This window comes from Danio rerio, chromosome 4 (genome assembly GCF_052040795.2).
Source record: "Danio rerio strain M-AB ecotype USA chromosome 4, GRCz13ab, whole genome shotgun sequence".
NCBI lineage: Eukaryota > Metazoa > Chordata > Actinopteri > Cypriniformes > Danionidae > Danio > Danio rerio.
Window position 1 is genome coordinate 58,099,005 of NC_141024.2, and position 13,496 is coordinate 58,112,500.

The window sequence follows — 13,496 nt, forward strand, 5'->3', positions numbered from 1 at the left end:
TATCTGTATTTAATTTAACATTCCCTTTTATAATGATTTGTGTATAACTATGCATTTACTTATGTTATTTCCCTTTAAACAAATAATTAAAAGAACAAATAAATGAATAAAAGCTGCTAAGTAAGATTTTTTACTGATAATAATAAATCATTTGTCACAACCAAAACACATCAACCCCGTCTTCCATTTTCTGAGGAAAATTATTCATATTTTTATTGACTTTTTATCCTGAATTTTGAAAAATGACCATAAAAAATAGTATTAAACATCTGTACTGTAATAGCAAGTATTGATAAACAGGTATATTGATTAAAATAAGAGTCTGAAAACCCCTTCAGAAATAGAGAGATAACACATGTACATTCAAATTATGTGTTGCAAACAATAAATAAAAGACAAACTACAACATTTGAACTGAATGTAATACTGTTTAATGGTTTTCTTGATTTGTCCTCTGGTTAAACATTATTCATTTATATAGAAATCTCTAATCTTATTTTAAAGGTTGAACATTGCTGTAAATATTCATCAGAGACCTCTCAGGTTTCATCTTTAAAACCTTCTCTAAATCTTCCATCAACACACTCGTCTTCAGGACACGCCCACAGTCAGGAGAGTCTCATGAATATTTATGTCAGTGTCACTCTGTGGAGCCAGTAATATTTCAGGATCTACCTGTAGATCACACAGGTGTGTTTTAGTGAAGTGAAAGCTCAGATTGTGTTCCTGCTGCACAAGAGCGTCTGTACTTCTGCATGTGAGTTTAACACTTCTACATTACGCTGATTTGTGGAGATGATGAAGGGTTTATATGTGTGAGTGTGATTTAAATGTCTGATCCTGAAGATCAAATCCTCAAACACAGATTAAACACTGAGTCAAACACGCTCATTTAAACACTGTGTCTAAAAGCTTTATTTTTAATCCCTTTAAAGTGTTTGTGCTCTTCTATATCAGACTGACTCAATAGTGTCCAATAATTCAGCATTAAATATAACTCTAAACATTCAGAGTCACCAAATCAAAAGTAAAGTTAAAGCAGACCTTCAGTTGAACAGGAAGAAAAGCTGAAAACAACAAGCTGACGATCCTTAAACAACACTGCATTTAACCTTTGACCGTCAGAGTAACTCATTAACCAAATAGCCTCTTTAGTAGAGAGACATTTTATTACTCACTAAATCAACAATTGGCTGAACCTGAACTTCTCTTGATAAACTCTATATAACATGCATTTACTTTAAATCAAATGTGAAACAGCTGAGATGTCAGATCAGGGTAGAACCAACTGCATTCATGTTAAGGACTATATATATATGTATGTATGTGTGTATGATAGTTTCCTGAAAGCTCTGCTAATGTCTGCATTGGTGTTTTAGCTGCAGTATGGCAGAGGAGCGAGTAAAGGGCTCTCTCTCAGAGAAACACAGGTATTGACTGTTTTTACACCATTATTTCAACATGACAACAGACAGATCTTCAGTCAACTATTAGTCTGTGCTGAATTAAACTGAACAAACTCATATTTGTCTGATAATCTCTTGTAAAGGAGACTGAAGTTTGTCCTGCAGTTTATTCCTCTGGTGTGTTTGTGTGTTCAGTGTGAGATCAGGATCATTTGTGTCCAGCTCTGTGTCTCTGAAGAGTGACTGGTCTAAAGGTGGTCCTCCTCCAGACCTCAGAGGGAAAACACCATCATCAGTCAAAAGGTATTTAGTGTTTTACATTATTGGTCACACTTGGACTGTATTGAACATGTTATTGTGAACCAACAATCCAGAAAATAGAGTCATTAGTAAATGCATCAGTTGTTTGGATGAATCAAATGACTCAATGACTTTTGGTGAATTTAGACATTTACAGACACCTAGTTATGGTTTTAGTTTCTTATTCAGAGTATCTTTTAGACAGGCAAGGGGACAAAACAGGAGTAATCAATCAGAATCAAGGGTAATCCACAAAGAGTAATCCAATATCCAGACAGCGAACAATAAACACAGAAGATTAAACACACACCAGCGAAACACGCTCTGAGTGTACATGAACGAGTAACACACCGCTAATCACCAAGAGTACTCCAGTAAACAGAGCTGATGGCTGATTTTGGAGCGCTGCTTCATGAAGCTTCAATACCTTTACATTTATTTTGTTGTAAATCAGTGGATCAGAGCATTTGACAGATCTATTGACAGCTCAGTTTAGCCAGTTCTAGAAAATGTTTGGTCGTCCCACACATCTTCTATTAAAGGATTATGGGGCCACTGTGCTCTGAGGAACCTTCAGTGCAGCAGAAATGTTTCTGTAACCTTGACCAGATCTGTGTCTTGCCTCAATTCAGTCTCTGAGCTGTTCAGGCAGTTCCTCTGACCTCATGATTGTCATTGGCTCTGAGATGCATTGTGAGCTGTAAGCTCTTATATAGACAGGTGTGTGGCTTTAATCAAGTCCAAACGCGACAGAACGACGCAATTTTTAAATGGATCCAGCGGATAATATTATAGTGCGCCTTAAACAAGGTGATCGCTCTATTGAGCGATATATAAAGGAGTTTTTGCAATTAGCTGCGAAGAGCTCTCACAGTGACCTCTTGCTAATGATGTTTTTTCGGGGAGGACTTTTGGAACCAGTCCGGTCACGCATGCCGCCATACGAGGATGACTGGAACCTGTATCGGTTTGTGGAGGAGGCTTTGCTAATCGCTGGCTCCCCCCTCTCTGTTGCCTTGAAGGAGGAGAACCCTCAGGAGGGAGGCCTGAGTAGATGGCAACAGAGAGGGATATTTTCGGGGCCAGCTGATTTAACTAAAGGAAAGAGGAGAGAGGCAGGACTGGAGTTACGGACTTACCTGCGTCGGGTTACCAGAAGAATACCCTTCTCAGAGCCCCTGGAGAGTCTTCTGGAGCTGTGTGAAACTTCAGCCTCTTCTCTATGCCCACAATGCCCGCCAGTATCAGCTCCAGTTCCAGAGCAAGCTCCTTCTCCAGATGACACCGTTCTCACGTCTCAAACCACCAGACGAGGGAGGCGCAGGAAGAGGACAGCTCCAGCCCCAGAGCGCCCGCCAGTGTCGGCTCCAGCCCCAGAGCGCCCGCCAGTGTCGGCTCCAGCCCCAGAGCGCCCGCCAGTGTCGGCTCCAGCCCCAGAGCGCCAGCCAGTGTCGGCTCCAGCCCCAGAGCGCAGTACAATGTCAGTTCCAGTCTGGCTTCTGGCCTTACCGGCGCCACCCAGGCTCCTCGCCCTGCCGGTCCCAGCCCGGCTCCTGGCATTACCAACGCCATCCAGACGTCTTGCTCTGCCGGCACCTCCCAGACGCCTTGCCCTGCCGGCCCCAGTCCGGCTCCAGGCCCTGCCGGTTTCAGTCCGGCTCTTTGCTCTGCCGACCTCGCTCGGGCTCCTTGCTCTGCCAGCTCCAGTCCAGCTCCCTCCAGTCCCGCCGGCTCCAGTCCAGCTGCCTCCAGTCCTGCCGGCTCCAGTCCAGCTGCCTCCACTCCCGCCGGCTCCAGTCCAGCTGCCTCCACTCCCGCTGGCTCCAGTCCAGCTGTCTCCACTCCCGCCGGCTCCAGTCCAGCTGCCTCCAGTCCCGCTGGCTCCAGTCCAGCTGCCTCCAGTCCCACCGGCTCCTGTCCAGTTGCCTCTCCAGCTGGCTCTCTTGGGGTTCCCTGCCTTGTGTTTTCTGCAGGATCATCCGTGGGTCATCCCTCCCGCCCCTCCCTGGTGGTTCTCATTTCGGACTGATTCCCCGGCTGCACCCTGGCTTCCTGTTGGGGCGCCTGACCCACAGACTGACCCTGATCTGGCCCTCCCATCCCTCCCTTTGTTCCTGCTCCGCTCCGCCCCCAAGTAGTCTGGGAGCGTCTGGAAGCCGCTCTTTAGAGGGGGGGTAATGTCACATCCGTCTGTGACCACCTGAGGGCGCTGTAGTGCTCTAGGACTTTGTAGGCGCTACAGTGCCCCAGGAAAAACTACATTTTCATACATGCCCCGCGCACACACCGGAACACCTACACTGACCTGTCATCACATCTGTTTTGTGTTACTGTTGATTATCTGGACTATTTATACTACCATTTCACCACTGTTTGTTATCGCGTTGTTTGTCTTCCTTGTCTGAGTATCGAGTAAGTCTAAGAGTCCTAGTTTGTTATTCTGATCCTGTTCTTGTATTTTGCATTAGTCTAGTTTGTGTGTTATTGTCTCGTCTGTTTTCTATTTAGGTTTAGTTGTTTGAGTTTGTTTTTCCTGAGCCTCGTCTCTGATTTAGTTTCTGGTTTTGTCGTTTATTTGTTACTTTGTATTCTTATCACCTTGTTGGTTGCACTGTAAATAAATAATCTGCACTTGGATCCGCACCTTTTTGTTTATTGTTTTGATCACGCTAAAACGTGACAATCAGTGTATTCAAACACAGCTGGACTCAACTGATGGTGAAGAACCATCTCAAGGAGGATCAGAAGAAATGGACAGCAGCTGAGTTCACAGCAAAGAGTCTGAACCATGTGATATTTCAGCTTTTCTTTATTATGAAATCTGCAAAAACGTCTACAGTTCAGTGTTGTTCTGTCAGTATGGGCTGCTGTGTGGACATTAATGAGGAAACAATGAACTTAAATGATTTTACCACAATAGAACAAAGAGTGGGTCTGAATACTTTCTGTACGCACTGTAAGTCTAATCTGTTTAACAGACCTGATCAGCCTGACCTTGAGCTAAGAGTTACTTTGTGCTAGTTTTGTGCCTGGTGAAATCTGTTTTTTTCCAAAAATTTTCTCTTTTGTCAGTTTTAATACACTTATAAAGGAGACTGAAGTTTGTCCTGCAGTTTATTCCTCTGGTGTGTTTGTGTGTTCAGTGTGAGATCAGGATCATGTGTGTCCAGCTCTGTGTCTCTGAAGAGTGACTGGTCAATGGGTCATCTTCCACCAGACCTCAGAGAGAAAACACCATCATCTGCCCGAAGGTATTTTGTGTTTCACATTATTGATCACACATGGATTGTTTCAGGCATATTATTGTGAACCAACAATCCAGTAAAGAGAATAGGTGCGTTCGACTTCATGCAGCGCTGCGCAGATCGATCGAAATCTGTCTTAAAGCGGTGCATGCTGGTTAGAAATCTTGTTCGGATTAATGCTGCGCTGACGCCATGTGACTGTCACATGTGGCATTAAAGTACCGCGACAGCGCTCCGAGATCAGACGGCAGACTCAGACTGTGCAGCTTCTGAAGAGCGACTGCAGGAGCTCTGATGACGACACCGATATTACACGATTGGCTGAGTTCACCACATAACAACAAACACGTGTATTTCGGGTTTATAATTGGACAAATTCCTATTCAAAAGTTTCAAAACAAACAATTCACTTTTCACACCCTCTCTATCCTGTACACATCTTGCTTATTAAAAGACTACAAATATTTTACTGCAGTAATCATCTTTTGTTAAATAATCTGGTTATAAACGCTGGCTTGTTTGCAAAGGTTTATTTTTTAACTTTTTTATACAGACCATTTACTGCATTCATCTCCATGAACAATTTAAATTATCTATTTTAGTGTATATTTTAGTGAATAAGCTATGAACTCAAATACAGACTTGAATAAATAATCATCATCATTGATCCTGCCACCTTAAAGCTCTCTTAACAAATTAAGTTAAATAACTATTTTATTAAATAATTATAAAATGGCTTTATTATTATAATATAAATATATATTTTATTTCCTGTCTAGCAGTTTAAAGGCTACCTGCTCTTTCTGGGAAACTTCTACATAGCTCACTTATTTTACCTTTTGTTCTTTTCAACACAATCTTTTTGGATTAAAATGCTTTTTTGAAAATACTTTCATTATCCAAATAATCTCATTTAATAAGACCTAATCAAAACAACTTGTTTTGCTTTTTACAAACAAGAAATATTAGCCTAAAGATTGATGTTTAACTCCTAGAATTTGTGCTTATTGCTTTGTATTTAATAGACCTGTTCGTTTTTATGTTTATATTAACCTCTCATTTCCTCTTATTTCTCTGATGCATTTGTTATATGTTATTCATAATTCTCCCTTATTGTTTAAAAAGGAACTATAGTTTGTAGAGACTGTATTCTACTTTATTTGTAAATGTTTTTTTGTGATAAATAAAAATAACAAAAAATTATGATGACGCCATGTGATCGGTCATCATGACTGCAGCAACTTTGAGTCCCGAAGTGTCCTGCTGTCCGTCTTGACGGCTCTGTTTTCAACTCCGCCCCGCCTGCTCTTGGCTAATCTCGTTGATCACCGGCTGCAGCTGAGCTTCATGTCGAACGCACCTAATCACTTCTAAATGAATCGGTAGTGTGAATGAATCAAATGATTCAATTACTTTGACTCATTTACAGACACCTAGTGGCAGATTTAGTTTCTTATTCAGACAATCTCCAGTGGATCTTCCAGGTAGGAAAAACTCATTTTGATTCATATTTAAACTGTAAATATAACACAGAAAATGTTTACTGGAAAAGATCCTGCTTCTGCAACACATTTCATTTGTAACTGTTATTTTTCATGTAATTAAAGATGTTAAGAATTAAAAAGTATTTGTTAAGTGAGGAATAATTAACTGCAAATCATTAAATTATTCGCGAATAGTTCACACACATTACACATTTAGTGTGCATTATTTTCTAATAATTCAACAGACCAGAGTGGATTATTCTGCAGTTTTTAATAGATGTCTAAACAATGATAGCCAGACCAAAAAAGGGTCAATTTAAGCAGATAAACCTAAAAATCTACTAAACATCTAACTATAGTCCAGAACTAGACTAGTCATCAAATACACAGATCAGACAGATTCACACTGCTGCATATCTGATGACTAGTCTAGTTTTGGGCTGTTGTTAAACATCTATTAGACTTCTTTTAAATATAAATGTAATAATTGAAATCTGTTTGCTGGGATGCTGATGTTCCCACAGCTAAAGCCGCCATGTTGTGTTCCAGACATTTGTCAGGTTTTTGTCCTCAAACTTCTCCTGTGTGAAACTAGTTTCTCATAAATCCAAAGTTTTCTGTGTGTTTTGATGTGATGTTTGACTGTGAAGTTACTGGAACCATTCAGTGTAGAGATATGGAACTGTCATGTGCTCAAAACCTGCCAAATCTGCTTTAGCTGTGTGTTTATCTGAAAATAACAACACCTTACAAAGTTTATCAGCCAATCAGAATCAAGCGTTCAACAGACTCATATTATAATGTCTTTTTGTCTTTATTGAGTAGTTTGTGGATGTACAACTGTATGTTAATGAATGTTTTATTTAAATATTGATCTTCTCTTTTCTTCAATCATAGAATCTTGAGAGCAAAATGATCAGATTTCTGAAGAATCAACTGGAAAACTTTAGGAAAATCTTACAACACAAAAACAGACAAGAGTTTATAAAGGAGTTTATTGAGAACAGAAGCATTCTCACAGAAGCAGCTCTTGATCTCACACTCTTCTTCCTGAGAGAGATGAAGCAAGATCAAGCTGCTGATACTCTCCAGGGTAAGAGACTCATGACCGTCAGTCTGACTGACACTTACTAATATAGCTGGAAAAGTCGAGACTAAATCTGTCTGTTTCTTTGCTTCTGTGTTTAGGCGAGTTGTTCTTTATTAATCAGCTTAAATGTAGCCTGAAGAAGAAATATCAAAGTGTGTTTGAAGGAATTGCTCAGCAAGGAGACTCCACACTTCTGAATAACATCTACACAGATCTCTATATCACTCAGGGTGCGAGTGAACAGGTCAACACTGAACATGAGATCAGACAGATTGAAGCTGCTTCCAGACCTCATCAGTCACTAGAGATACAGGTTGAATGCAAACATTTGTTTGAAGCAGCTGAACAAGACGAGCGGATCAGAACTGTCCTGACAAAAGGAGTTGCTGGCATCGGGAAATCAGTCTCTGTGCAAAAGTTTGTTCTGGATTGGGCTGAAGGGAAAGAAAATCAAGACATCAGCTTCATATTTCCTCTTCCATTCAGAGAGATGAACTTAAAGGAGAAAGAAAGACAAAGTTTAAAAGACCTCATAACTCAGTTTTTGCCAGAGACTAAAGGACTGAACCTTACAAGAAGCACACGATTCAAAGTCCTGTTCATCCTTGATGGATTGGATGAATGTCGTCTTCCTCTGAACTTTGCTGGTAATGAGACGTGTCGTGATGTATCTTCAGCAGTCTCTCTGGATGTTCTCCTGACGAACCTCATCAAGGGAAATCTGCTTCCTTCTGCTCTCATCTGGATCACCAGCAGACCAGCAGCTGCCAGTAAGATTCCTGCTGACTGTATCGACCGGCTGACAGAGATACGAGGATTCAATGATGCCCAAAAGGAGGAGTACTTCAGAAAGAGACTCACAGATCAGAATCAGGCCAGAGAAATCATTGATCACATTAAACAGTCAAAGAGTCTCTTTATTATGTGCCACATCCCAGTCTTCTGCTGGATTTCAGCCACTGTTCTCCAGAACATACTGAAACTGAAACACAGGGCTCATGCTGAAACACTGAAGGAATCTCCCAAGACTCTGACACAGATGTACACACACTTTCTCCGCTTTCAGATCCAGCAGAGCAGAAGAAAGTTTGATGGAGAAAACACAGCAGATGTCTCCTGGGATCCAAAGCTCATCCTTTCACTGGGGAAACTGGCCTTCCAGCAGCTGGAAAGAAACAATGTGATCTTCTATGAGAGCGATCTGAAAGACTGTGGCATTGACGTCTATAAGGCATCGGTGTACTCAGGCATGTGTACCCAGATCTTTAAGAAGGAGACGAGAATCATTCTTGGTACCATGTACTGCTTTCTTCACTTGAGCATTCAGGAGTTCATTGCAGCCCTTTATCAACATCTGCACAGTGAGAGGATTTATTTTTAGACAGAAAAGCAGAAATAAAGGCATGATTGATTTGCTGAAGGCTGCAGTGGACAAGGCTCTGGAAAGTGAGAATGGACATCTGGACCTTTACCTTCGCTTCCTTCTCGGTCTGTCACTCCAGTCCAGTCGACAACTCTTACGAGGCCTGTTGACACAGCAGGATGACAGAGACCAGAGCAAAGAGGAAATAATTGCCTACATCAAGCAGAAACTTGAAGGAAATCTGTCTCCAGAGAGATCCATCAATCTGTTCTACTGTCTGAATGAACTGAACGACCAAACTCTGCTGAAAGAGATTCAGTCTCACCTCAGTAGAGGAAGTCTGTCATTTGCTGACCTTTCACCTGCCCAGTGGTCTGCTCTGGTCTTTGTGTTGTTGACCTCAGAGGAGGACCTGGAGGAGTTTGAACTTCAGAAATTCAAGAGATCAGATGAGTGTCTCATCAGACTATCAGCAGTCATCAAAACCTCCAAAAGAGCTCTGTAAGTCAAAGTGCCATGTTTACTTGCAGTGAAAACCTTATTCATAAAGCAGAACAAGCAGGATTCAGCATGTAAAAACACCAGTTACTCCCAGTATGCATGCAAGTGAGTGTCTGGTGAACTTAGAGAAGAATAGATTCAACTTTATAGTTACTTTCACCATGTGTATCTGATATGAATAAAACACATCAGCAATTTATATTTGAATGAATTGTTGGACTTTCATCGACTTTCTTGTGTGTTTCACAAACTCTAAATGTCTTGTTTTATTAGTGCTTGTTTGTATTTACATGTAGATGTTCATCTAAAACATAAAAAGGCATTAGGCGGTTAAAATGCTGCATAATTGTGATGATATGACACGTCTTTCTCTTTATCAGCTCCAGCCAACACACCTGCTGTTGAACTCCCTTTCTCCTAATCCCTGTCTGATGTGCTGAAGTCTATTTCAGTGAGCGAGAGAGACTGTGTTCACTCCGCGTGTTTTTTAATAATCAAACGTCCCCGTGTCGTGTGACATAAATCGATAATGAAATTCAATTATGACATTCACTGCCAACGCTTTGAGTAATCAATTTTTATCAATTTAATTGATTCGTTGTAGCAGCCCTAATACAAATATCTGACATTTACCGGAACAGGATCCTGCAAGATCCTGCTCAAATTAAGCTCTGATTTATATACATTTATATATTAATAATGTCCCGCTGGGCAGCAACTTACTCAACTTTTTTTAAAGTGTTGTGAATGAAGCACACTGGGATGAATGTCTGCATGTGCCCAATAGAAACAAGGCAGCCAGCAATCACAGAGAAACACTCCATGGCAACACTGCTGTAACTTTCACTCATTGGACAATGTTTCTCTGCCTGTGTCATGTTCAGCTGATGTCCCGCCCCCGAGAGCCATATACCCCACTCTGATTGGTGGGCTCGTTCAGCTCCACAAACAAAACTGTAAAGTGCCATAGACATCAAACTCACAGACCGCACTAACATTAAACTTTTGAATGAAGGTGGGGCCACAAACTATCGTCCCAAGAGTATCAGACCACAAGTTTGAGACCCCTGCTGTAGAAGCAGCGCCCGGCTCCCACACTGCTCCCTATAGACGAGCACTCACAACTACAGCTGTCAAATAAAAGTACCGGTACTAAAAAAAATTCAGAATTGTATTGTTTTGAGAGCTAGGGTATCGCTATGCTTTTATAATATCGGTATATCATGCTACACTACTGTTAGTACATACAACCATAAGGAGGAAATCTGGTCGTTTTTATGAGTAAGCATTGTTAATCAATGAGGTCCCAAATGAACACATAAATATTGTGTTTGTCCTCTACACAGGCTACAGAGCTGTAATCTCACTGTTGAGTGCTGTGAGAGTTTGTCTTCAGCTCTACAATCCTCAAACTGTGTGCTGAGAGAGCTGGACCTGAGTAACAATGACCTGCAGGATTCAGGAGTGAAGAAGCTCTCTGATGGACTGAAGAGTCAACACTGTAAACTGGACACACTGAGGTAAATACTCTTCCATTTAACAGCAACAACAAACAGAGAGTTACATAGGGGTTTAACAAATATGGGAAGCCCTTTTCCCCACTGTGTGTTGGCAATTTTTATTTTTTTATATTTATGGGTGTTATTTTATTCATATCTATAAAAATGTGTGTGTAGACAAATGCATTCAAAAGCATTACTGAGTAAAATACAAAAAAAGTGTAAAATACTTCTTCTAATATACAGAACTGTATGACTGTATTTAAATATTATTTAGATGAATATTCTGTAAATTCTGTACTCATATTTTACATGTTCATATTATATTCTTGTTTATATTTGCATTTGTTTATTGGAAAAGTTTATTTCAGAATTTGTCAGATGTTCTGGCAATAAATAAATAACAGTGATGAAGACAAAGTGAACCCTGTGGGGTCTGTAGGGTTTTGGGCCCTGGTGAGGTTTTGACCTGCTCTGATGTTTGGACAGTTTGCAGTTTTCCTGAAAACATATAAACGTCTCATCACAGTCTTATTATCTAAACTGAAGAAGTGTCTTGGCCTTGTTAACATTTGGACTCAAAGGTGGATTGACTACAGCTCTAGTGACTGTCAGACAGGAGACAAAGACACCAAGAGATTGAGTTTGTGTGTGTTTACTTTATTTACAATATTGTCCACAATATAATCTAAATATGATCTAAAGATGATCTAAATATAAATAATGGAAATCAGCTCATTTTCAATGACACTTTATACTTCAAGATTTCCTTCTGAGGTCAAATGTGTCTTATTCCTCACAGCAGACTTTACAGCTTCATGTGATGTCTTATGAACTATTGCTCTGTACACTTCTACAGATGATGTCGAGTCCTTATCAGCAAACGCACTCAACATGCTCTATCAGAGCTCGATCAATAAGGAGAGCTGATCAGGATGTGTGTTCATCACTGCTGTTGACATGAGCAGAAACAGCAGTCAGCATCTTCACAACACAAAGAGATGTGTGATTGTCCAACTGTGTGATGTGGACTATTGCTGTGTTTGTAGATTGTCTGGCTGTATGGTGACAGAGGAAGGCTGTGGTTTTCTGTCTTCAGCTCTGACTTCAAACCCCTCACACCTGAGAGAGCTGGATCTGAGCTACAATCATCCAGGAGATTCAGGAGTCAAGCTGCTCTCTGAACAACTGGAGGATCCAAACTACACACTGGACAAACTCAAGTATGTGGAGCAGCACTACCTTTTTTATTGTGAATACAGATACTTTGATACTTCACTGCTCTTCTAGTGTCCAGATATGAATCAAAGCTGTTAAATATGTCAGTGCACTGGGGCAGTTCTCACATTAAGCGTGATATTATATCTCATATTAACACTGTACAGTTTCAGCATTGTAGTTGAGCAGTGAAACTTGTTCTCTACATTTCTGCTGAAGAACTGTACAGTATCAGGTCAGAGATGTGTGTGTACTGTTCTCCAAATACGTCCTGTGTATACTTTAACAGCAAGTTAAACTCTCCCTCATGAACTTCACAGACACAGAATGTCCTTTATCACACTTTAATAAGGGCGGAGTAAAACTATAAACAGGAAGAAAATAAACAATATAAATTTACATTCACAATGTGGACATAACAAAGATGTTTCTGGCAAATATCTCACATATCTTGTAATCTGGCTCTTTTCTGCTTCTAAACTAACATGAACACAAAATATCAGGCAATAAAAGTGATCAGCAGACAGTGATGCTGGTTCTGATATAGTCCAGTGACAATCACATGTTGAACAAACTCAAATAAAGCAAATGACAAAAAACTCCTAAACTAATCCTTTATAACTGAAGTATTATGAACAATAAACAGAACACAAACCCACCAAGCTTCCAAAGGGCGAGGAGGACTGCAGATTGGTCTGGATTCACTGCTCTCCAACTTAGCAATGTTTGGAGATGATGAAGAGGCATTTGACAGAAGATGAAGATCTCCATCCTATTTCAAGTCATTTAACACTGAATTCTGCTTTATTATTGTGCTGCGCTTTTGTCAATTGATCATTGAATGAATCCTTCAGTCTTTATATCTGTCTGTTTCTGTGTTTCCATTCTGTTTTCTGTTTCCACATCTGATCTAAAAGCTCTGTGTGTCATTCAGAAGCTGATTTGACAGCTCCACACACACTCATGTTGTTTTACTGCAGTTATTAATGCACTGAGATCAGCCAATCACAATCCAGCATTCAGCACACACTCCACATGTCTTATTGTGCGTGTGTGTTTGCGTGTGTGTGTGTGTTAAGCTGATGTTTGTGTACTGACTGAATGTGTATCTGTGTGTGTTTACAGTCTGGATCATGGAGGAGAGACGAGGATTACAGCAGGACCACGCAAATGTAGGACTACACACACACACACATGCACACACACACACACACACACACACCCTTTCTCTCTCACACGCACAGGCTCACGCACAATCAGACATATACACACACTCGCACACAAGCATGGCCCTCTCTCACACACAGACACACAGACTCGCTCTCACACACATACACACTTCCTCTCTCTCACGCTCACACACACACAGCAGTAAACACATGCACTCACA

At 40.7% G+C, this 13,496-nt stretch overlaps 1 protein-coding gene and 1 long non-coding RNA gene across 2 annotated transcripts in view; both read left to right on the forward strand.

Annotated features, from left to right (window-relative positions):
* Positions 1–13,496, forward strand: part of LOC148682208 (uncharacterized) — a 286,875-nt gene that overhangs the window by 149,209 nt on the left and 124,170 nt on the right. The gene's annotated exons all lie outside the window — the stretch shown is intronic.
* LOC794656 (FISNA and NACHT domain-containing protein) lies at positions 1,252–9,420 on the forward strand. The gene is given in 6 exon segments (NM_001128355.2): positions 1,252–1,430; positions 1,602–1,709; positions 4,850–4,957; positions 6,381–6,435; positions 7,333–7,528; positions 7,624–9,420. Coding segments are annotated over 6 exon segments (1,794 nt in total). The 5' UTR covers positions 1,252–1,386; the 3' UTR covers positions 8,907–9,420.